We start from the raw sequence: 25,842 nt of genomic DNA on the forward strand, positions 1-25,842 counted from the left end.
CTCTGAAAGGCAGGAGAAGAGAAAGGAGTGCGCGTCACCATCACGGCATCCACCACCACCATCTCCTGGGACCTTTGTCAGGCTGCTGGTGCACCTGTCTGCTGACCAATATTATCTCATTGTTTCCTTGTACTCCCAGATGTGTCTCCATCTGTTGGATCTTGTCTCACACTTCGGCCATGTCTACACTAGAGACTTACAGAGGCGCAGCTCTACCGCTGCAGCTGCACCGTTGTAAAATCTCCTGTATAGCTGCTCTATGCCAATGGGAGACAGCTCGCCCATCAACGTAATTAAACCACCCCCAATGAGCGGCGGTAGCTATGTCAGTAGGAGAGTGTCTCCCACTGACATAGTGCTGTCCACACCGGCGCTTCTCTCAGTGAAACTTACGTCACTCGGATGTGTTTTTTCACAACCCTGAGTGACATAAGTTATACCGACAAAAGTGCTAGTGTAAACATAGCCTTAGAATGTAAGCTCTTTGGGGCAGCGACTGTCTTTTCATTCTGTGTATATATCTGTACCTAGCACAGTGGTCCTGCTCCATGACTAGGGCTCTAGACACTATGGTAATACTTATTATTATGGAAAAGGAAATTAGAGGTGATCAAAATTTGAATTATTCATTCCACGGGAAATTCCGACATTATGGGAAAAAATTCATACCAAATTGGAAGGAAAAGTTGAAATTTCAAAAAGTCCTGCAAAACAAAATTTCCCAAATAAATAAATTGAGGGGCAAACAAAACATTTCATTTTGATTTTGACTTTATATTTATTTTATATTAGTTTTTAGTCTATTCTTATAATATTTTAAAATTATGGTTTAAAAATGATTTTGAATTATAAAATAAAATAACTGGTTATGGTTCAATAGCTGGTCTAGTAATTGGTGTAATATAACATATTAATATACATTTCTAAATGAAAACCATTTTGAAATGAAAGATCAAAACATTTTGTCCTGAAATAGAACATTTCACTTTATTGAAACACTTCTATTTTTTTCTGAAATGAAATTTCATCAAAATCAATATGTTCCTGCCTTTATAATATTGAAGGAAATTTAAAAAATCAAAACTGGTTTGCATCCAACAATCTAAATGTCTTATTTCAACATTTTCAAAACAAAACAGATCCATTTTTTGGGAATTTTTAGGGGTTTTATTTGGACTGAAACCATTTGACAAAATGTACTTGAATTTGCTAAATGTTTTCATTAACCTGAATCTGCATTTTTCACCAGAAAAAAGTTTTTGCCAAAATATTTTGCCCAGTTCTACTCATATGTTTATAACCATCTATAAGACAGACTAGGTATACTGGAAACATGCTTATAACATCTAGTCATTATTCATCAGCTCTTTTAAAACCTCAATATATAGTGCAACCATATTTTTTCATTGTTGATGGTATTGAGGCTCATTCCTTGGATGGGCCAGTGGCTCTCAAGGCTGTTGTATTTGCGGGCGCTCTCCAAGAGCACTGCGGGATGGGGTGGCCCTAGGTCAGCCTCCTTGAGACTTGCAGCCATGGTTAATATTGTCTGTAAGATTCTCTGTCCCAGCCAGGAGAGTAAACCTTGCTAGGGAGATGGCCAAGCCCCTTGCCAGCTGAATTCATTCACATATTTGGAAAACAAAGGAAATTCATGTACAAAGAGCTGCTTTAAGGTGGAGATAAGATCAGTGCCACACAACAGGGCCTTTAGTTCCCTGTGTCTTTTCAGCATGTGGGACTGAAAAGCCCCAAACGCCTCTTCACACGGCCCTGTAAAGAGAGTTCCTGGGACAAGAGAAAACTCAGCACAAACTTGCAAACCTCCACAGGGAATGCAGATGCTGCTTCTCATACCCCACAGGGACCACAGGGAATGGTGCTGCTTCCTATTCCCCATCAGCTACGGCCTTAACTCTGCCCTACTGGGACCACTCTAGGAACTGGAGTTATCACGGGATCTTACTCCTGACAAACAAGAAAGGCCATTTTATTGGTGCCTCCCACAGCTCCAGACCAGACTCGTGTTCATACAGCCCCAGAGCCCTTCAGTGTTAACTGGTACTTGCTGCTGGCTGACAGGGATCACTCTGGTCACACTCTACTTCAGAAGTACAATCACAGTTAACAAGGCTAATGATGCATCAGGGCAATTCCTACAGTTACTGTTCTGCATGTGTGGGCAAATATTCTTCACTCACAATAAACCAACATAAGGAAGTGCTGGCAGGTCTGGCCCAGGGCAGAGTTATGGCTGGGTGGTGGTGCATGGAGCTGCACATTTGCTGAGCATCCCTGGTGCTTGTCAACGTGCAGTCTGTTTGTTCTGGAGACACTGACATTCCTTCCCGGGTCATGGCCTTTCTGCTTCCCCACCCTTTGAGTCTGCTTTCTGTCATCCCCACACTGGGTCAGGGCATGGGGGACAGGCATCAACTCTGCATGTGATCACCTTGTCAGTGAATGTTTATGTTTTCTGCAAGTGCTCCTGGCTGCAGTACTGGCCTGCAACTGGAGAGGGCAAGAAGAGGTTGTTGCTATCAGGCCATTGCACCATCCTCAGATCTTCCACACTTAACCCCACATGTGCTTGTCTCATCTGACATAAGGATTTTTCTCAAGCACCTGTTTCCACACTCAAATGAAGTAGCCACTTGTGCTTTAAACAAGCTGCAGGAAGTGAGTGACCCTGTCACTTTGTGTGCCTGACCTGGTCCCATGGTTATCAGTTGATGTATGCTTGTGCTTTCCTCCACACTGCAATGCTACCATCCCCATGGTCAGAACAAGCTTCTGGCTGCAAACCTGGTTTCCTAGCAAACTGTACCTCGCCTTAACCGCAGGAGCACTTCCTGGGGAGCCAGCTGGGTCCTGTCATCTAGGATGGCGTTTTTCACGGGGCTGAAAACGCTTTCTGGGAACACAATGTCTTTTGCGGCACATCCCCTCTGCTGCAGCTGCCCTTTGGTGTCACAACGAATGGAATCTGGTTCTCCTGCTTTGGTGAAATCCTGTGCATTGCAAAACCAAGAGGGGGAACAACAATAATCCTGTCTGAGGACAAGCCATGTTAGTTCAAAGAAATCTGCCCAAGTGAGTCACTCAGACGACTGTGGGCACAGAAAAAAGGTTACAGAGTCTACCGCCACCAGACACCTCCCAGTTCCCCACCCGCCTCCGCAACCCCAAGACAAGCATCAAAACTGCAGGGGCTAGTAGTTAATTACAGGATTGGCCATCACTCATCAAGGAAACAAGGAACATCCTTTGTGTGCCCCATCTCATCTTCTGGCTCCCCTCCTCCCATGCCCCTGCAGTTGCACTCTTCCTGCACTCACTTGCTTTGAACTCACTCAGCCATGTGCACGAGTGGTCACACTTGTCAGCTGGTGCCATCCCCCCCTAGGAAATAAGTCTCCTTGCGTTCTTCTTTAACCCCTAATCTACCTGTGTGTAGAGGGTAGCAGGGCCAGAGCACTGTGGATGAGCCCCAGGCAGGGGCACAGGAGCACTGGCTCCTTCAGAAGCCTAAGCTAGGCTAGGGGAAAAGGTGATTTTTTTCAACAGAGTTAGCACAATGGAGCTAGCATAAGTCAGCCAAAAGCCCCTCTTAACCCCAGCACCGACGCAGGGTAACACCCTCTGCTGGATTTCAGCAGGTCCACTGTGAGCTAAGGCAGGAACCTCAGACAGCTTCTGTTGAGAAAGACACTTTTCCTCTCCCCTACATCAGGCCCAAGTTGTTGCTAACACTGCAGAAAGCAGGTGCTGCTCCCACGGGTTAGCGCATGAGAACAGAGTGAGCAACAGGAAGTGGCTGCAGGGAGGGGGGAGAAATGTCTCCACTAGAGCTCACTGAGCCCCGGAGAAGTTCCTGGCAGTGCCCATCTCCCCCTGGAACAGCAATGGGACACTTCCCCTCAGCAAGACCACTTGCAAGCAGATTCCCTGTGCCCCTGTCTTCCTGGGGAGCCCCTGTGGTCCAACCTCCTCTCTCAAGAGCAGGCCAGGACAACTTCTGAGGAGGGGTGAGTGTGGCCAAGCACCACTGCGGGGCAAGCGGCTGGGAGCCCGACACACCAGCTGAGAGGTGGTGGCAATGAAAGGAAATGCAGACCTACCAGTTTCTTGCACCAAGCACAGCCGGGGCCAGACCGGATGCAGTCCTGACAGGTGCTCACTTTGATTTTGGGGCATTCCAGGGCAAGCGCTGCAACAGAGAGGGATGGGGAAGAAGTGTGACGGGAGCTCGGATGGCCCAAGACAGAGAGGCCTGCTGCCGCCCTTGGTGTGTGGCCAGCCCTGGTGACTCCATCTAAATAAACTATTGACCCAGACCACACACACGGAGATAAAGTGGCTCAGAGCCAAGACTTCCACTTCTAATGGGGGAGAAGCCGTGCCCTGAGCCCATAATGCAAATGATAAAAACAGCAGTCCTGCTGAAGCCAACTGTGAGATTAGGAGAGGAACTAGCCCTGACAGCTGGGACCCCTTGTGAACAGCAGTGTGAGTTGGCAGTGAGAAGCCCTAGTGGACGTACCATGAGGGCAAGCTTTCCAAAGTGTATTTTACAGATAAAACAGAAGCCCTGCATTAAAACTCCACACACTCAACACGCGAAGTCTGTGGGAGGGCTCTTATTTCCATTTCAGAAAGGCTTATTCCAGTTTAGTTTAATACCTGATTATGCTAAACCGAAGTAAAGGTGTCTACATACAAACTGGGACTGGTTTAATGGGATCGGTTTAAAAACACCTTCAGTTAAACTGGTGCCAGTTTGTGGTCTATGTTGCAGGGTATAGCCTGGACTCTGAGGAATGCGCCCGTGGTGTGGCGGGGCCCAAGGTGAGGAGAAGCACCAGTGCACAGCTCTAATGAGTGCCACTTCTGATCCTAAAACATGTCAGAAAAGGGTCCTGCTTTTTGATTTTGAAAATATGGTCACCTTACTTTGGGTCTCCAAGATGTGCCTCTTCACAGGGCACAGCCCAGATGGATGTCTCACATCCGTCCCCCGCCATCCTGCTTTCCTACCCAGCCCCCATCCTCAGCATCCCATCCGAGGCTGAGGGAAGAAACCCATGTCTCATCCAGCAGGGAGGTGAGTGTATGTACTTTACACGGCACTGTATGTGGTGCTGTGGCTAGGACATGGAAGCAGACCAGCTCTCTCGTTATCTGGTTAATAAAGGAATAACTCCTCCGAGTCCAGTCTCCAACAATAGCCAGTACCAACTGCGTCAGAATAAAGTGCATGAACTGATGACATGGCAGTTAAGGAATAACCTTCCACTGGGGACGTTCTTCGTAACCCCATCAGCTGGCTTGCTGGCTCCTCCAAGCAGGAGGGTTTATAACCCTTCCAAAGGCTGCTGGTTTTTCTGTCTGTCTAATGTCACTGTGGATATTCTGGTTCTCCATAGAAATCTCCAATCCTTTTCTGAGTCTTCCCTCAGTGATATTTTGTAGCCACCCAGACGAACTGTGCACTGGGTAAAAAACTATTTCCTTTTGTTTCTTTTGAGCATGCCACCTTTTAATTGCGTTGAATGCTCCCAAGTTTTTGTATCATGAGACAGAGTGAATGCAGGTTCCCAGGCCTCCTTATCTTTTCTAGTTTTATCGTGTCCCTTCTTATACATCTCTTCTCTACATGGAACAAGCTCAGCCTTTTCAATCTCTTTTCACTTGGATATCTTCCTGTGATTCTTGTCATCCTCTGTGACACCTTTCTCCGAATCTTCTCCAATTCTGCTGCACCATTTTGGAGATGGGAGTCCCAGAACTGAACTCACCTGTTCCAGGTGAGGCCGTTTCATTGGTTTGTATAATGGCATTATAATATTTTGAAAATTACTTTCTATCCCCTTTTATATCCAGGCTTGCTGGATGGACACACGACTCAGGAGTATCAAAGTCACAACTGAATTGGCAGGTCAGCTCGAACAAGAGCCAGCTCAGCCTTATTCCCACACCACACAATCATGAATTTGGGTTTGTGCAACATGCTCAAAAGGAAACTTTTGATACTTAAATTTTACGAAGGTTTTTTTTAGTTGGTATTATTTCCCTTCTCCACAAGTCTTGCCTCATGTAGTTGCCAGGAATCCAACTGCACAGGTCTTAGAGGAAGAGAGAAATTACAATGACTGTGTTTTAGAAACGTCTGAAAATTAACTAAAACAGCTCTTTTCTAAATCATGGAATCACAGCCCTAAGATCTGAGATCTTGTTGTCGGCCAGGGCTAGAAACAAGAGCTTACAGATTCTAGCCCTGAAAGTTCATGAGATATTGGCGTGTAAATGAGTCGCTGGTTCAGTGGTGAGTATTGTCCATCCTGAGCCTTGGACAGAGATAATTTGGGAGCACATGGAGTATGGCAGGAACAGTTTCTGTGGCAAGTTACTCATTCTTTTTACATGGCAGCTGCTTGGGACCCTCTCAGTGGTTTGTAATGTATACATAGTCTCAGCAGAAGGAGACGACAGGGCAGATGAGCCTGGCAAAAGTGTGTGCTAAAGATAATAAATGCACGTCTCTGCAATTAATCGCATAGATATCATCAGAACATGTGATGTATATCAAAACAGAGAGACAGAGAATCAGTTTACCCCTCACTGGCAGGCCCTGAGCTCCCTGTGCCAGGACACATCAGTTAATTCAGAGCACACAACAATGTGTAGGATACCAAGTGCTGACCCTACTGTCATAGTGAACAAAATGCTTCCATGGGAATCTATGTTTTGAGGGTGCTTTGTTTTATTAACTACATCATATACTCCAGGGGTTGCCTGCCAAACAAACAGCAGTGGAGATAAGTACTAGCTCACCTGTTGTCATTAACAGCAACCCAGCCACAGCCAGCAGGAGGCAGCAATCACGAGTCATCTCCTGAAAGATGAAAAGCACCACAATGACATTTCCGGGCTCAATGCCCACCTGGAGAGCTGCCCAGAGAAAGCCTTCTGGACCACGAATGAAATGGCTGCAAGTGAACCAGGCCACTGCTGCAATGCTATCAGTCCCCACTGACATTGGCAGCTCCTGGAGGCTGAATGGGGAAAGTCTCCCTACACATCTGACTTGCAGAAAACAAAACAAGTCAGACCCAGTTTAGATCTCTGGGAACAGAGCATACACAGATCTGACAATCTCGCTGAGACCCAAGTTTGAACAAATTGTTCATCAACACCTTTCTCAACCACACAGTAGAGTAAGTTCTGCATAACAGTTAATATGAATCACGAAGGGCCAGCTCATGGGTGGGGTTTCCAAAAGCACCCGAGGAAGTCAGGAGCACAAGTGCCCCACTGAAAGTCAGCAGGCTTTGCGCTCCTAATTCCCATAGGTGCTTCTGGAAATCCCTGCCTGTGGTTTTAGGCACAGCCCTGAGCAAGAATGTGATGAGTAAGTCAGCAAGGATCTTGGAAGGAAAGAGAGCGGGGGAAGGGGAAAAGGGATAGATGATCCTGTGTCCTTTGGACTACAGCCCCTTTCTTTCTTGCTCTGCATGGGAGCCAGAGCTGACTTTGCCTCACACAGGGATGTGACACATCCAAATCCAGCACTAAGGGCCAGACTTTGCAAGCTAGACAGAGATCCTCACAAAGGCACTGCGGCCTAATGGGACAGAACAACCTCACCAACACCCGACACACAGTGAAGCCCCCAACCCAGAGGGAAAGAGCAGGATTGGAGACTGGCATTGAAGAGCTCTGTGCTTTGTGCTCTGTACCAGACTGCCGCAGGCAGGGAGCGACAGGCAGGGAGGGGCAGAGCCGGGGCAGCTGCTGGCAGCCATTGGGGGCTCTGGTGGGACCTGGGCTCCTAGGGTCTTTCACCTCTGGGGTCTGGTGCTGGTGGAGAACCCCTAGGTGCTCGGAGCCACCCACGCCCATTTCCTGGTTGCTAGGAGCTCAGCAGGATCGCCCATTGAGTGCACGGTGACTGCACTTGCTAATGGGGCTGGACACCCTATGGCAAGTGCTGGAAGGGCAGGCCAGCGAGAGTGGCCAGATCCAAAGGACTCGGGGCAGTGTCAAATGACGGGACGGGTGGGAGAGGGCAGAGTCTGAGGGGGCCTAGAGGAATCCCAGCTATTGAGACTCCAGAACTGAGCCCATCATCATTCCAGAAACGCGCCCCCCCAGAACGAGCTGCCGCGGGAGCGAGCAATGCTGACCCACACCCCGCCACACATACAGACCAGGGCTGTGGGCTCGGGCTATGGCAGGGTGAAGGCAGGCACCCCAACATGAGCAGCAGCTCCCTGTCACATGCAGCCGTTGTCTCTGCTCTCTCCTATGCCCCTAGGCTGCACAGCCCCTGTGGCACCAGAAGGGTGCCAGCTACATTGCCCAGCACAGACGGGTCACCGAATTCCTGTACGATGAGCAGCTGGGGCTGCCTGGTCTGAGGGAAGACCCCCAGTCTGTGGCCCCCCCGGCCCGAGTGTTTAGGGAGCCCTTTAGGCACATAGGGCCATCGGCCAGCTTTGAAAAGGCCCAGTGGCCAGGCCACCGAGTGCTACAGAGGGCCTGGCTCCTTTGGGAGGGCCTCTCTAGCTCCCTGCAGCACATCCCACAGGGCAGGGTGGCCTCAGGCTGGGTCTCGGCGCGGTTATGGAGATGTCCCTCAGACTCAGAGCCTGCAGGAGGGTCGGGGTGTCTCCCAGCCTTCCACGCTGCAGCCTCCTCTCCCCTACTGGCAACAGGAGGTGCAGACCCGGCTGAGTTAGGTGGGATCCTGCAGCCTCAGCCCAGCATGTGCCCCATCCCTTGGCCCTGCCTCCTCGCCCCTCCCTCGGCATCCCAGACCCCAATCCCTCTCCACCTTCCCCTCCCCTGGCCTTTCCCAGCACCTACCCTGTTCTGGGCTCTCTGAATGCGTCCGATAACCAAGAGTGAACCGAAGCAGCCAGCGAGGGCCTGTGGCTGGTACCCTTTGCCCTGCACCCTTGTGCGGCACCTTGCATGCCCCGGAGCACGCCTGCAAGCGTTGTTGGAGCAGCCCTCCCGCTGCAGCGTCTGTCGGGAGCTCCCACACTGGGCGCGCCAGCGAGCTGCCCTGCGAGCCCCTGTGGCTGCGATCCCTCGGAGGGGCCACAGCTCCGAAAACAGAAATAAAACCTCTGCACAGACCTGACCTCAGCACATCACTGCACAGCCACTGAACTGTAGGTGAAGTCACACATGCCTGGCTGCGCCAAACATCCCGCCATGAGAGGCCAGGCCCTGCCCTTCTGCGGGGTGTGGGAGAGGCTGGGTTTGTCTTTGTGGGTGCAGAGGCTGGTGTCACAAGGCAGAAAAGTTCCTCTCTCTGCTCCGAGGCCTCCACACCGCCCGCAGCCTGTAACTTCCTGCCCTGAGCTCATGCTGAGCAAGTGCCCAGCTTTCAGGAAGCTGGGGGGCCTCTCACCACGAAACACAAACAGAGTTTCTAAACTTAGTGGCTGGGGTGGCAAGGGCAGGCTGCCCTCTTCCCTCAGATAAAGGAGAGCTTATCTCCTGACCAGCCCCGGCTCAGCCAGCCGGCATCGTGCCCTGAGACAATCGGCTTTACTCGCTTGCAGCGGGATGGAGCACTGGTGCCGAAGGGAACAGCTGCCAGGGCTTTGCGTCAGGAAGTTGATACAGAAACCCAGGAAGCATCCAGTGCTGCCTGCTGTGCAGCTATCATGGAGCTTGAGAACCCTACTGTAGGCTCCCCTGGCCCCATCACTCCTTTCTAAAGTCTTCCAGCTGGTGCCATTCTGACATGCCAGGATACAACCCAGACCAATGAGAGCTGTGTCCCCCTGTCCTCTGACTTGGGGTGCCATTTACACTGCTTTGCTGCTGTGGCCTCCAGGCCTGGACTGCTCACAAACAGCTTCCAGGTTTGTCACTCCTATCTATGTCTGTGTGTCTGCAGCCGGCCAGCCATACCTTGGCTCCTACTGTTCTTAGTTACACTGCAAGGGGACCACAACACCCCCTCACTCTTAGATTCCTCCCCAGAAATGTAAGTCCTGTACTGCCCAGCCTCCTCCTGGACAGCACAATATACAGTCCATCATTTAATTAACAAAAGTGATATGCACATACGCTGTTACCCAAATGGAGTTTCCCAGACGCTTCAATTCAAACACACTGGATTGGATAAAGCAAATGTGTTACCTACGTCGAGGTAGATTTTAAGTGAGTATAAGTAATAATGCATAGAAGTCAGAAATACAAGAAAAATAAAAATAAAACACAACTAGTGCCTAAGGTGACAAACTAGGACAAATTCAAAGCAAAGTTTTCTCACCACAAGCTCTCAACAGTCTAACTGGCCAAACTTCTTAGGCCAGGACCCTTTCTTCTGATCGGTGGCTGCTCCTTTGTTTTTCCAGGTGCAGTAAAGCAATGGGGAGGAGGGATACACTGGGGTGTCAGCCCCTTCTTTTTCTAGTCCTGTTCCCCCTGTGCCGTGGCATACCGTGGGTCTCCGGCGCCCAAGGGCCACGCTTGCATTTGTGCCCCCCTGTGCAGGAAGAGTCCCAGCACTATCCCCCAGCTGCCCCAGGGAGCAGAGTCTGTAACTGTTGGGGGGTGAGGCCTGGGGGGGCACAAATGCAGGCATGGCTCCGCTGCCCCCCCTCCCTGCATTTACCCACCATTTGGAGCCCGCCTCTCCCTCTCCAGCCCCACAGTCTGGTGCCAGCTCAGATGGGGCCAGTGCTTCACGATGCGTGGAGGGGACACAAGAGCGGGAGCAGCCACCCCCTCAGTCTCCTGCACCCTCCGCCCATTGTGAAGGGCTGGCCCAGTGCCCCACACTTACCCACTGCTCCAGCCCTGCAGCCCGGCACCGGCTCAGAAAAGGTGGCCTCATCCCCCACCCTGGGGGGGGGCGCTGGGCTGTCCCTTCACAACACACAGGGGCGGGGGGTGCTGGAGGGGCCAGCACCCCCAGTCCCCTTCATGTTGTGAAGGGACAGCCCAGGGCCCCACCACAGGATGGCGCCCGGGGGCCTGGCCCTCCCCCCCACCTTTCTCCCCTCGGTACACCACTACCCCTTTGAGAAGCATTTGGGAGCCTGGCGACTGGCAGTCTATGTGGATGGGAACCCCAAGTTGTTTCTGTGCTCAGATGTAGATTTTTTGCCCATGCCCCCTTTCTTGCCAAAGAATAGCCACTTATGATGGTTCATCTGCCTTGTTTACACCTGGCTGAGGCATCAGCTTGCTCTTGGTTTCTGAGGCACTGGTTTGGCCACTCCCCAGACTTCTTTGGACAACAGACTTTTAGTCACGATTCCAGTGATGTTTATAACTTGACACGTAACACTGCTATGCGCATTGTGCTATGATATTATTGATCAGCAAATTTTGAGTTTTCAAATGATACCTCACAAGGGCTACTTTGCACAAAACTTATTACAACAGTGTGCTGGGGTGAATGCAGGGGTAGAGTCTGTCACGGCCATTTAGCAGTTTGCTTCTGCACTCTCTAAGCCTTAGTACTGCCAAGAGGGGCTGGCAGGGCAGCAGGGTGTGAGGAAGCTGGTGTCAACACCTGAGGCCAGGTGAGCACTAGACACAGACGACTGAGAAAAGAGACTTCCCCAGAGAGTGCGGAGAGTTACGGGGAAATGGTCAGAATGTTTTAACCAACATGTTTTCCTGTCAGAAAATGTTTTTTGAATCAGCATTTTGAAACTAAACAAAATTTTTCACATTAATGTTGTTTCTTTCTGGTTTTTGGATACTGAACATTTTGATTTTTCATTTTTGGATTTTGGATGCTTGGGTTTGCCTCCTCCTCTATCTTTTTTTTAACCTTTTCACACTGGAAAAATGGGGCAACAAAATGTGTGCAAATGGGGTAAACAATTTTTTCCAGGGAATTGAGAAAAAAAAAAGTCCTTGAAAAAGACTTTGGCCTCACAGCTGGAGCACTGGTGAGTGCTCTCAGTCTGCCTTTAAAGACGTAAGTCTTCCTTTCTGAGCAGGCATAGAGTTGTTTCATGAAGGGACCCCTTTTATTCATAACAGTCATTGCGTCTCTTTGGCAAGAGATACAGGAGGAATAAAAAACCACTCCTAACCATTTGCCCTTCACCTTATCCACCTCAGTGGTGAAGTGTGTGTTTTGGTGCATGATCCAGTCTGAATTGAATTTAAGAAAATAAAGTGTTCTTTTCCTTCGAACAGGGTGCTTGCCCCCATGGATTTTTAAAGAAATAGCTCGCTCTCTGTCACACCCACAGTTAAGTTCGAAAAAATATTCAAAGTGTAGGTTCCAGAGGGGTAGCCGTATTAGTCTGTATACAGCAAAAACAATGAGAGTTCTGTAGCACTTTAAAGACTAACAAATTTAATTTCTGCAGGCATAAGCTTTCGTGGGCTGTGACCCACTTCGTCAGATGTGTAATCAAAGTGTAATTCAAAGTGTAATCGCTCTGTCACAGGATGAGCTGGCCCTTTGAGAGGGCTGGGGCTCATCTGCATCTGTGCCAGGCTCAGCCCACCCTCTCAGGTGTAGGGAACAAGTCCTGGGGCCACATGATGGAAGCGGGGTGACTCAGAACCTGGCCTGCTAGATTCTAAAGGGCAGTGTGAGCAGAGAGGCTCTCCTTGGTAGATGGCCGGAGGAAGCAGTCCTGCAGGCAGCTGGCTAGGGAGGCTGAAGGAAAGCTGAAGCAGAAAGACTCTTAATTCCTAGACAGAGGGTGCGAAGGGAGCAAGACCTGCAGGGGGCCCCTGGGCAGGGGAAAGGACTGGCTTTATATATGGAACTTCTATTGAGCTGTTTTATTTCAAAGAAATAAAACTCAACCGTGAAGAAACGGGGCTGAAACGCTGATGCAGTTGGGGGTGGGTTTTGACACGGTGGCTGGGGAGCTGCCCCACTGGTTTGTTCTCTTTTGCAATGATTAGGGAAACTGCTCGTCCAGATCCACTAAAGGCCATTTCAAGAGAAGCAGTGACTCATTCCTAAACTTCCCTCTCAGGATCACCTCAGCCAGTCAGCATGTAATAAGCAGCTACTTCCCCTGTCTACATCAGGATTTTAAAAAGTGTTACTATTCCTGGTTCTTTAAAAACGACATCTTTTCTCTAGTACAGATATAACCTACATGGGCATCCGGGTTTCTTTATCCCGGGCTGTTCTGATGGCTAAATCGTATTCAGCAGCATGTCAGATAAAATTACTTTTCATAACCAGGTGCGACATGATAAACTGCGATAGGTCATGTCTGGGAAAATGCACTTTGATAGAAAATGTCTTTAACTAACACATTGTCAAGCAGGACTTAGTCTAGATTGGAATGAGTTGTATTTAAAAACATGTTAGCTGGGACTCTGGCATTTGCCAACATCGGCTAACAGGATTCTAACATGACTACACTAAGGGCAAAATTGTGTTCTAACAGTGTGCTATTAAACACATTTTCCAGACGGATGCAGCTCACCATTGCAGACATGACCATATCATGGCCCTACAGTGCTAACTGCTGCAAGGGAGCAAGGAAAGGGGAATTAAGTAAAGAAACTGGAACAAAGAAAATAAAGAAACACAAATGTTACTCTTTTTAGAAGTGTTAGTCACAGTACCAAGAAAATAGGGTTGAAACACTCTTAAATGGGGGTGTGACCTGTCTGTGCCTAGGGTTGCCCACCTGAAAATGCCAAAGTCAGGGCAGGCTGCAAAAGAAGAACAAATTTTCCCAAACTGGTGGGTAACACTGCAGTTACATTCCCCAACCAGCCACAAACAGTGCTGCTGGTCTCCCACACTGGTTATCAGGAAGCTAAAACAAAAAGTATACAAGCCCCCTTTATTACATTTCAGTCTCTGGCTCCCAATCAGCAACTAGGTCTAGCAAAGAGACAAGTTATTTAAACTCTATTCCCTTTACCAAAATGTTCTCCTGATCTGGCAGAAGAGAAGAGAGCTCTCTCGGCTTCCCTCCCTGCACAGAAGAGAGCTGGATGTGAGCATGGCCAGAGAGACTCTGCCTCCTGCCCTGTCCTGGCACTGAAACGATCTCTGTGGCTAATGACTTCCTCCCCGTGCTTTTGGACTGGTTTTGGTGTGGGGTGCTGAGCAGGATTGCTGGCCTGTGCTGTACAGGTCAGACTAGACCATTGAGTGGTCCCTTCTGGCCGTACAGTCTCTAACTAGCAGCGCGTTGCAGACTCACTGTTCCAGAGGCACGCCCTGGAAGCAGCTCCCCAACTCTCCACTGGACACCAGTGGCCTGTGTGGTGACTTGGCCCTCCCGCCAGTTGACATAAGAACACAAGAACAGCCACACTGTGTCAGCCCAATGGTCCATCTAGCCCAGTGTCCTGTCTTCCGACAGTGGCCAATACCAGGTGCTACAGAGGGACTGAACAGAACAGGCAACCACTGAGTGATCCATCCCGTCATCCATTCCCAGCTTCAGGCAAACAGCAGTCCCTGCCTCCTGGCCAACAGCCATTGATGGACCTGTTTTTTTGAATCCCATTATAATCTTGGTCTTCACAACATCCTTTGGCAAGGACTTCCACAGGTTGACACTCAGTTCCATCCTTTTCCTTGTCTGCCTTTTCCCAGGCTAGATCCTGACCCCATCGATCTGACTGGGGGTTGGCCTTTTCCAGGGCCTCCTCTCCAGCTTCCCACTCCCTACAGGGAACACCCTCCTGCTGGCAGCTCCATCTCCTACCACTCCTTCTAGAGCAGGGGTGTCAAACATACGGGCCCGCCAGCCTTTTTGGTCTGGCCCGCGAGGTCCGTGTGTGTGGCGGTGAGATGTTGCGGCATTGTGTGTGGCAGCCGCGAGATCTCGCGGCGTTGTGCTGGGGCCGGCAGCCGCGAGATCTCGCGGCGTTGTGCTGGGGCCGGCAGCCGCGAGATCTCGCGGCGTTGTGCTGGGCCGGCAGCCGCCAGAGCACAACGCCCCGAGCTCTCGCGAGCTGTCGCTGTGCTGGGGGGGCCGGACATCTCGCGGCGTTGTGTTGGGGCCGGCAGCCGCGACATCTCGTGGCGTTGTGTTGGGGCCGGCAGCCGCCAGAGCACAACGCCGCGAGCGCAAGATGTCGCTGTGCTGGGGCCGGCAGCCGCGACATCTCGCGGCGTTGTGTTGGGGTCGGCAGCCGCGATATCTCGCGGCGTTGTGCTGGGCCGGCAGCTGCCAGAGCACAACGCCGCGAGATGTCGTGGCATTGTGCTCTGGCGGCAGTGCGCCAAAGGCTGGAGAAGGACAGGGTGGTCTTGGGGCATTGCGCAGAGCGCTATCTGTGGGAGACTGCGCTCCAAAAGGCTGGAGAAGGACAGGGTGGTCTTGGGGCATTGCGCAGAGCGCTGTCTGTGGGAGACTGCGCTCCAAAAGGCTGGAGAGTGACAGGGTGGTCTTGGGGCATCACAGAACGCTGTGTATGCCAGACTGTTATAATGATATCTTGCATACACAACCTTGTGTAAGCTGGGCCTTGTACATACATACGCAGCCTTGTGTAAGCTGGGCTTTGTACATACATACACAGCCTTGTGTAGGGCCTTGTAATTATGTTAGCAAAGAAAAGAAAATTGGAGAAAGAACATCGTGTGGTTCAAGAGAGGTGGGGAAATTTGTATTTCTTTGCTGAACTGAATGGAAAGCCAACATGTTTGATTTGTACGCAGCATGTAGCTGTTGCCAAAGAGTACAATGTTCGGAGGCACTATGATACCAAGCATGCTGAGAAGTATGATAAATATATTGGAAAGTTGCGTGAGAACAAAGTTTCTGAATTGGAGAAGTTATTGAAAAAGCAGCAATCGCTATTTACAAATGCCCATCAAGTAAGCGAAGCTGCAGTTAAGGCAAGCTACATGATTGCGCATGAACTAGCACAGTCATCAAAACCTTTTTCAGATGGGGAAATGATAAAGAAATGTATGTTAATGACTGCAGAATTAATATGTCCGGAAAAACGGCAAGCCTTTGCAAATATAAGCCTCTCGAGAAACACAGTGGCTGAGAGAATCAGTGATCTGTCAGAGAGCCTTAACAATCAACTAAAGGACAGAGTCAAGTCCTTTGTTGCATTTTCGATTGCAGTTGATGACAGTACGGATGTTAGTGATGTGGCACAGCTTGCAATTTTCATTTGTGGTGTTGATAAAAACATGTGCATAACAGAAGAGTTTGTAGAATTGGTTCCTATGAAAGACACAACAACAGGTGATGATATCTTTAATAATTTGGTGGAAACTTTGGACAGATTAGGTGTAGACTGGATGCAAGCTGTGAGTCTGGCTACAGACGGAGCACCACAAATGGTGGGTAGAAAAGCTGGAGTTGCTGCAAAGTTAAAGGAAAAATTGCTTGCTCTCAATCCGCAAAATCAGTTTTGTAATTTACATTGCATTTTACACCAAGAAGCACTGTGCAGTAAAACACTGAAACTGGATAATGTTTTGGATGTGGTTATAAAAACAGTTAATTTTATACGAGCAAGAGGCCTTCACCACAGACAGTTCAACTGCCTTCTGGAAGCAACTGAGAGACCCCATGGGTTACCATACCACACTGATGTTCGTTGGCTAAGTCGGGGGCTGTACTGAAACGCTTTTACGAGTTGCGTGGTGAAATACAATTGTTTTTGAATCAGAAAGGAAAGGTTATGCCTGAACTGCAGGATAATGAATGGCTTCAAGATCTTGCTTTTATGGTGGACATCATGGAACACCTGAACTGTCTCAACACAAAGATGCAGGGACGCAACAAATTGGTGACAGATGTTTTTGACAGCATTACTGCTTTCGAGATTAAACTTCAGCTTTGGGAAAAGCAACTTTCAGATAATAATCCCGCACACTTTCCAACTTTAAAATCTCAACGCAACACAGCTAAGTTTCATTGTGATGCTCTCACAAAAAAGTACAGCAGCAAAATTTCCAACTTAAGAAATGAATTCCAGGCAAGGTTTTCTGACTTCAAATACCTTCAGAAAGACTTTGCAATTTTCCGTAACCCATTTTCTGTCAATGCGCATGAGCTCTCAGAGGAGCTTCAGATGGAAATAATCGAACTGCAGTGTGATTCTGTTCTGAGGGATAAGTTTTCCAGTGTTGATGTTGGAACATTTTATCAGTATGTAGGACCAAATTACCCCAGGCTGAAGTCTTTTGCTTCAAAAATTCTGTCCATGTTTGGGACAACGTATGTCTGTGAACAGCTCTTTTCTGTAATGAACATCAACAAGTCAGGATTTCGTTCTCAACTTACTGATTCACACCTGAATGCAATACTGAAGCTTGCCACAGCCCAGTGCCTTGCTCCAGACTTTGATGCAGTGGTCCAAAGTAAGAGGTGTCAGGCATCAGGAAGCAGCAGTAGCAGTAAATAAAGTACTATAATTCTTAATCATTGATCGATTCTTTTAATCGTAAAATAGTAGTTGTAGCAGTGAATTTACTGAAGTTTTATATAGCTGATATCTAGCAAATAAAATATACTACATAAAAATGGTTGTGCCTTGTATTTCGATTTATGGTATGTATGGCCCACTTGAAGTACATTTATTTCAAATCTGGCCCGCCATAGCAAATGAGTTTGACACCCCTGTTCTAGAGAATACCTATCCCTGCCTCAGCTAATCTGATTAGTACACGGGGCTGGCTGGCTGGCCTCAGGCCTCCCCACTGCAAGCAGTAATACCCTCACCCCAGAGCTATGTCAGTCGGGGTTCTCCAGTCACAGACCTTCTGGAAGCTATTCCCTTGTTACCTCTTGTTCAGTGTGATCCCCACCAGCCCTGGTTACTAGTTACTAACCCCTGAGCTACCCTTCCAGTGCACCACCATTTGATGAGGTAGGTCAAAGAAACAACCAACATTGAACTATTGCTCTTGCAAAAAAGGGACTTTTGTCAGAGCAGTGACTTGCAGCTTCCTCCTGAGAAGCTCAGAGTAGGTGTGAAGTGCAGTTCACAGTATTGCACAGTGCGTGCTCTGAGTTAGGGCTTGAGTCAGGTTTTTAAAGGGTGCAGAAGAGGAAGTGCCCCTGCCAACTAAACCTACAGCTGCAAATAGCAGACAGGAGCATACTACAGTAAAAAAGATTCTCCTTTCATCCTTTACACCCAGAAATCTCTTCTTTGTCGCGTTACTAACTACATTTTCTTCCTGCAGTAGGTACAGTTGTGATTTTTTCCCCAGTATTCAGGAATATTGTTCTTCTCTCCTTATAGCTCTCTCTGGGCAGCAGAAACTGAATATTCTCTGGTGGTGCTACACATTAATGTCTAGGTTTCCTCAGTTATGACTCCAGCACCTGGGATTCTCATCAGATATATCCTAGGTCTTTGCTGAGTTTCCATGGTTGACTGGGATATTTCAATGTACAACTAACAAGTTTGCTTATCTTCTCTCACTGCCGTAAGGAATAAAGCCCTTATTCTTAAATTCTTATTCTCTCATTACAAGAGGTAAATTGCTTTGCTCACCCATTCTCACCTCCTACTCAATGACTGTCATTAGACTTCAAGTACCCGGCTTTCATCCACCTCCCCCATTGTTCTCTATGCACTCTATGCATTGTTCTCTATGCATATATGTATATGTATATGATGATCCTATGTTTCTCATTTCTACCTCTGCATCTGACAAAGTGAGCTGAGCCTCACAAAAGCTTATGCCTGCTAAAATTAAATTTGTTAGTCTTTAAAGTGCCACAGAATTCTCGTTGTTTTTGCTGTATACAGACTAACACAGCTACCACTCTGGTACATAAATACCTTTGAGGATCTGGGCCTAAAGGTTCAGTGCATTTTGTAGCCACATACAGATAAGTGGAAGCATTTTGATATCAGATCTCATGGTGTATACCAGAGAAGGGAAAGCTGGTATCATTTCTCCTTTTGCTTAGTTGTGCAATATTGGAAATTTTCCTATTACCCCTTGCTGACAATACACAGTGCCTCTCTGTAGCATAGCTAGTTATGGGGTATCCATTACTGCAGGACGTCAGCATCTTTACTGCATTTTCCCCCATAACACTCTTGTGGGGCAGTGCTGTTAGCCCCTCTGTGCTGAGGGGACCTGGGACACAGAAAGGCCAAGTGACTTGTTTTGCTCAAGGTCACACAGGAAGCCTGTGGCAGAGCCATTTGGCTCTGGGTCGCTAACGTACTACACCAGTGCTCTAAAAACTGGACCATCCTTTCTGAAGTTAGACAGCAGGCCTGCTGTCTTAAGGACAGACACTCGTCTCTCCCTCGCTAGCCAGCTTTCCACTGTAAGTCCAGCTTTGTCACTAGTGCTAAAAGCCGGGGGAAAGGTTCCTTCCGAGCTCGGAGTTCTTACAGGAAAGGAATTGAACAAGGTGTTTCTTAAATCCCAGGCCAGAGGATGAGAGTTGTCAGTCACCCGCTGGCCACCTCAGCTCAACAGCAGCTTATCCCAAAGCCTTCCCACCAGGGTGGTGAAAGAGCCCTGGCGGGGGCCTTGGGCTTTCAGGAACATGCTTCAGAGTTCGGGGCCCTTCTGTTTGGCACTATTCACCTCTGAAATAGGAACAATGGGTCCTGGTGCTCTTCAGAAGCAGGGCAGCCCGTGGGAGCTGGACTCGGTGGTGGGTATAGCTCCGGAGCTGCCATGGTTGTGTTCTGCACCCAGCCCCTTTAATGTCTCGGAGTGGCTCTTCCAAGCCAGCTGCCACTCTGTGTTGCAAACAGGGGCAGACACATCAACACACTGTGCTCTTCCCTGGGACTCATGTGTGCTCTTTCTCTCTGGTTTCCCCACACTAAAACGCATGCTGCCTGAAAGCAGACGGCTGCTCTTTGGGTATGAAAAGCAAACTGCTGTCAGGATGCAGGAGAGAGCCGCATTAGCCAGCGCTATTCAGCATCCTGAGCAGAAAGCTGGGAGCCAGTTCAACTGCGTTCTGCTCCGAGGCTCTTCCCATTTCAGCCGAAGACACAGGCTGCTGATCCTCACAGCCCCTCCCCCATAAGTATCACTAACCCCATTCTACCAATGGGACAACCAAAGCTCAGAGAGGGACGGTGACTGGTCTACAGTCAGTCACATGGTGTGTTGGTGCAGAGCCAGGCTTTTCCTTCTTTCAGTCCATTAACCTATGTCACTACACTGACGAACACTGCCCTTCCATGCAAATTACTGATCCCCTCCGTGTCCAGACTGGGGCAATACAGGGCTATGAAGAGCATAGGCATGCGCAGCACATTTCATTAGGGTGTGCACCCAAGGAATTTCTATTAGCGTGTGCACCCAGGGAATTTCCATTATCTTTATCTGGGGTGTCAAACTCGATTCCACCAGCAGGCCACATCTGAATTACCCGCCAGCAGAATTCTCGCCACGTTCTAGTCTCTGCTGAGAAATGTCGTGAGACTAGGACTTTCGGTGGCAGATTGCGGCGTGTTCCCATCCACCACAAAATCTCACAGCTCCTTCTTTTTTGGCTCGCTGCCATCCGCCGACAAACCGTGCGCCCTCCACTCTTTCAGTGGCAGCTCTACCCTCCAGCATCACAACGAGATGGTGCCACGTGCTACATCCTAAACAGTACACGGGCTGTATGTTAGAAACCCCTGCATTAGGGTGTGCCTGGGCACACCTGGCACACCCCGTGCGCACGCCTATGATGAAGAGTAATCATCAAAGCCAAGTGCAAGGTTCTACACCCAGGAACAAAGAATGCAGATCACACATACAGGCTGGAGGACATCCTCCTGGAAAGCAATGACTCTCAGAAGGATGTGGGGTTCCTAATGAATAACTGACTGCACATGAGCTCCTGGAGGGATGCTGTGACTAAAATGACTACCCTAACAATGCTTGCATAGATTGTTGTACCGATACAACTTTATTGAAGTTAAAAGAGTACTTAAGATTTTTTGATGTATTAACAGTAGACTATCAAGTAGGAGTAGGAAGATTGGTATGGCCTCTTATTTGGCACTGGTGTGGCTGCTGCTGGAATACGGTGTCCACTTCTGATGTTCACACTTCAGAAAGTTACTGAAAATTGGAGAGGGTTTAGAAGAGAGACTTGCAAAAGATTTGGGGATGAAAAACCTGCTTTTATGGTGAGAGAATACAGGAGCTCAATCTATTGAGCAAATCAGAGAGAAGGTTAAGAGATGACATGATCATAGTCTATAAGTAGCCGCACATAGGAAAGTTATCTGCTACTCTTTAATCTATGAGACAAAGGCAGAATGAGAGGCTATGGCTGGAAATTAAACTCAGACAAGTTCAAATAGGAAATAAGGAGAAAAGTTTTAACTGTGAGGGTAATTAACCATTGGAATAGCTCCACAAGATTTGTGATGGATTTTCACCATCTGGAGCCTTTAAATCAAGATTGGATGTCTTTCTAAAAAATACATTTTAGCTCCATCATAATGTATTGGCAGGTGACATTCTCTGGCCTGTAGTTATACAGGAAATCAGACTAGATGATCACAATCTAGTGACCTTCTGGCCTTAAGAGCTAAGACTCTGAACATTTGTTTCACTCTGAAAGTAGAAAATGCTATATGATGTGTTATGTATTGCGCTCAAATGCAATGTAAAAGAAACTGGAATAAAAATAGAGATGAAACAAAACAAACCAAGTGCCTTCATGACTAAGGCAGGATGTGACTGCTATGGCAAAAACCATGACACTCTTCTCACCAACAGTCATGTGTGTGCATCTGTTGATGTTCCCCTCTGCAAATGCTCCCAAGTTTGGCTCTCTGTCTGCCCTGGGGAGTGGCAGTGGGGTTTCTGGGATTTTGACTACTCTTGAGTGGGGTTAAACAATGTTGATTTTAAAACGAAGGCTATTTACTTGTCCTGCCTTCCCGTGGCACACAACCCACTGGCTCCATTGTGTTTGCCCGGATAGTTCCTTTTCTTTAACTAAAAATAGAACATTGCCCTTTTTAGATAGTGCAAATGACCTGCCATAATCCTGGCCCTGTGCTGTGTAGCTCTTCTCCCATTGCTCAGCTCTCCCTGGGCCTGTGATGTTGTATCTGCCCTGGGCTGTGACCTTCTCAGGACCCTGGCATTCATCGGTAAAGGGCCTAGACATCTTTGACTCTGTATGAACCACAACTGTTAGTGGTGTCATTAGGTGTCGCATGGAGGCGCAAAGACAGCAAAGGGCAAGTGACCCATCTTCTTGCCTACCTCTGCTACCTTCCCCAGAGCAGGCAGGCCTGATCCTACAAAAACAAAGGACTCCTGGCTTTGCAGATTGGTGAGATGGAGTTTTCATTTGCTGGCAGCCCGTGCTCCAGCCAGGGCAGTATGTCCTAGGCAATTACATGTATCATGGTGTCACTGAACACCTCTAAAAACCAAAAAAGCAGAGGACATTCCCACACACGGCACGTCATAGCGGAGACTGTAACTATCTACCAGTAGGTTAGGGCTGGATTGGGGCCACTCCCTGTATGGGTGGGTCAGGGAGGTGCTCTACCCGGGGAGAGCAGAACCTCACTGGGGAGCACACACTGTGAAGGTGACACTGACCCTTTCATTGCTCAGAGAATGACGCTGCAGTTCTGCTCTGTGGGCCGCCTGGTGACTGTAATGCCACACCCTGTCCAGCTCTCTGCTGCTTTGGGGGTGGTTCCCAGCTATGCTAGGGTTCATTATTGATTGTGTTGACTTTTTTAATGTCTGCATCTGGACTCGTAACGAACACATGAGCAAGCCCAGGGAGAAGGGATGCTGAAATACGAGGCAATATTCAGACAGACAGGAAGAATTATCATTAGCAAATGCACCAGTGGAAACTAAAAACCTAGAGTCCAGACAACCGGCTAATTTCTCCTTATAGCTTCCAGGCACAGCTAGAGTTGGAACTGTACAGAAATCAAATCAGAGCTCACCAGCGCAATCTATACTACACAGTTACAATCATAAAGCATGCTGCAAACAATCAGCATCAGCATCTAACCAACTTCAATCATGGCCATTTGATCAGTAACAGATGCGTTTCCCTGCCCTGACATACACCATGCACTGTTCTACCTGTGTGCACAGATTGAGGCTCCTGTACCACACTGCCCTGTTCCTTGCGCAGCCATGTGCACCAATGCAGAGTGAGTGCAAAGGGGGCATTATCAGACCAAAATGGTGGCATTTTACATCCACTCTGCACTGCTTTACACACTGGGCCCTAAATCCTGCATATTAATCATCAACAATTCCATGCTTGTCTACCCCTTTAAAACTGAGTACATTAAAGACCCAGTGTTTGACTTTGGAAAGGGACGACACTAATCCCAAAGTCAGTTAGAGAAGGGAGTGAATGATGAGGCTTTGTTTGTCTCTGTAACATCTGAGCACCATGTCTCCTCACCACACCCCTGGAAGGCAGGGCAGTGCTGTTGTTCCCTCTGTAAAGAAGGGGACATGAGTCCCAGAGAGAGTTGCTGAAGGTCACTCAGGTTATCTGAGGCAGAGCAGAGAACTGAACTTGGGCTCTCCTGACAGACTGTTCTGCGCTTTCTGGAACACACATTAGAGACCTGATCCTTTCTGAAAAGAGCCGAGGCTAAGCCAAGCAATGCACTACTAAACAGCAAGTAATTTAATGGAAAAACCCACAGACAGGAAGAGCAGATCGCCTGCCAAAGGAATGAAAGCAGCAGGAAATAATTGTTTTTACCGTACATAAAGTCTTCTTCTTGGCTCCTGCACCGTTGCTTTAAGGCTGTTACGAAATAAGTCTCAACTGTGTTGGGCGTGAAGTTCCTCCTGAGCAGCTGTGAAGAGCAATCACTTGCTGGGATCTTTGCAACACACTCTGCTGCTTTTTTCTTCCTACTTCCGAGATATGGTCAGCCTGTGTGGGACAGGGAGGAAGTTGAGAGAATTGGGTGTGGGTGGGGAGGTTTTCTGAAAATAAAAAAAAAGCTCTTCACTATCTAAAGCTGCATTCTAACTCCTGATAGCTCCCGGGTGAGGGGAGGTGCTGGGGAGTGTCAGTTAGTTACTGGGCTAGGGGCTCATTTCTACCCCTTGAGAAGTTTCACCAAGCTTAATACGCCCCTCAGGGCTGTATCAACTGGTGCTGGCTTGGAAGGCCCATCATCTCCCCCCCAAGATACTGGTTCCTACTGGCAGCTCCTCTGGGCAGTGCATGCTTCCCCTGGGGGCCGTATGTTTAGCTCTTACCTGGTTGTACACAGTAATTGCAGGGGTAATAAGCTGCTGCAGGGCCCCTCTTTAGTGCCTTACCCAAGCAAAGCAGTAAGTGTGGCAGTGAATGCACGGGCAGGTGTCCTGATACCAAAGGCCGGAGGAGCATTAGAAATGCTGTGGCCGAAAGGCTAGGTGAGATCGGTTATATTCATGGCACGCAGGGAACTTCAGTCCAAAGAGGACTGGATTGCTGGAAGGCTGCGCCATAACACGACTTTATAGTTAGCCTCCAGAACTGCAACAGGAATCCAGACCAGAGACACAAAGAAGGCTGTTCGCTCCAGCAAAGAGGCCCAACTCACCCCACCTCGCTCTAGATTGGCTGCTCCAGGCCCAGATTGCACAGAACCCAGATCCTGCAAGAAATGCCTTACAAATCCAAAGGGATAACTTGGAATTTTAACCTAGTTTTCCATACATTACAAGATCATGTTGCACCTGGGCTCTGCCCCACCTCCACACTGGCTCTCAGGTGAGGCTGGAAATACTGGGTTTCACCCTTAAAGCCCTAACTGGCCCAGGTCCCGGGCATTTGAGAGATGGTTGCAATGAGGGCTGAGTTGACAGCCCCCTTCTGCCATCAGTGGGAGGGGACTGGCAGCAGGGCACCCTCAGGCACGGCCAAATTAATCCCTGAACCCATACAGCAACCATGAGGAGGCCGCCGACACTTCCCCAGTGCTGGGATTGCTAGGACAGGCTTAGCCGCTGAAGGCGGCTGGAGTAGTGCTAGGGGCTTCCCTAACTTTTGCCCTGCTGCCAGGACCCCAGTTGCCCTTGCAGCATTCAGAATAGCCAGGAACTAGGAGTGCCTTGGCCACGCCTCCTCTGATTGCTGGTGTCATCAGTGGTTGGCTGTGTGTGTGTTCTTGCTGCATGCTGTGCTGGCTTTGCACAGATAGCTGACATGGCAGACCTTGATCGAACTGCCCCAAAAGACCACAGGTTGTAGCGTAAGGCATACTGAGTCTGCAGCGAAGACAGCACCCAGGTTTCCAAGAGGGGGCTCGGAAACTAGAGGTCACTGGTTTGAATTTCACTAGTCTTGTGACCAGTCTCTGTTGCTTGGCGTGCCTTCCTCTGTTGCTTCTCTGCCTTAACCAACCTACTCCCTGTTCTGAGAGTACCTGGGGCCCAGCTCCATAGAGCAGTGGTCTCAGAAACCCTGGGTTGTTGGCTCAAATCTTGCTTGCAAAGGCACTTGGTCTTATTGACAAAGCACAGTACTAGCTCCCCAGATTGATGTCTACAGTTACATTAGCACATGTATGCCTGTGACAACATACCTGCTTAATGAACCGTGGGACTCCCCCTTGGCCGGAGAGACACCCCCTCTTTTATACACTGATACAAACACATTACGTATTGCCCCCCTGACGTGGTTAGTTATCACCCTTTACCTGTTGGTCCACTCAAAACATCTCTATCCATCAGCCTGTTAGCCTCACCTTACCTTTAGGAGGGCTTGGAGTGTACCATCTTCCGGGAGTGGGTTTACACCATATTTTGGTATCGGGATGTTCTGGTACTACCCTTCTGGGACATGCTTATGTGAATACTTAGTGCCTTGTGTTTTTGCAACGCCAGCCCTGTTCTTGCCAGGTTTATGTATTGGACAGTGAACCTGTCTTGGCCTGACTCTTGCTAACTGCTTTATATTA

The 25,842-nt window shown here is 48.8% G+C and overlaps 1 protein-coding gene across 4 annotated transcripts in view; it reads right to left on the reverse strand.

Annotated features, from left to right (window-relative positions):
• The window catches only part of ITGB2 (integrin subunit beta 2), a 58,657-nt gene that overhangs the window by 31,738 nt on the left and 1,077 nt on the right, over nt 1-25,842 (reverse strand). Inside the window, exons 2-5 of one of the 4 annotated variants that reach the window (XM_067548801.1) lie at nt 23,651-23,822; nt 6,835-6,895; nt 4,122-4,210; nt 2,828-3,011 (exon numbers count right to left, since the gene is read on the reverse strand). In XM_067548801.1, the coding sequence (XP_067404902.1) occupies nt 2,828-3,011; nt 4,122-4,210; nt 6,835-6,892 (331 nt within the window). In that variant the 5' untranslated portion in view covers nt 6,893-6,895; nt 23,651-23,822. Of the gene's footprint in view, nt 1-2,827; nt 3,012-4,121; nt 4,211-6,834; nt 6,896-8,868; nt 9,308-23,645; nt 23,894-25,842 lie in introns of those variants that run through there. The other 3 variants (XM_067548800.1, XM_067548802.1, XM_067548803.1) reach the window with 3 other exon arrangements.

Source organism: Emydura macquarii, unplaced genomic scaffold (assembly GCF_026122565.2).
Source record: "Emydura macquarii macquarii isolate MOO-44397 ecotype Brisbane River unplaced genomic scaffold, CSIRO-AGI_Emac_v2 contig_1253, whole genome shotgun sequence".
NCBI classification, from domain to species: Eukaryota; Metazoa; Chordata; order Testudines; family Chelidae; genus Emydura; species Emydura macquarii.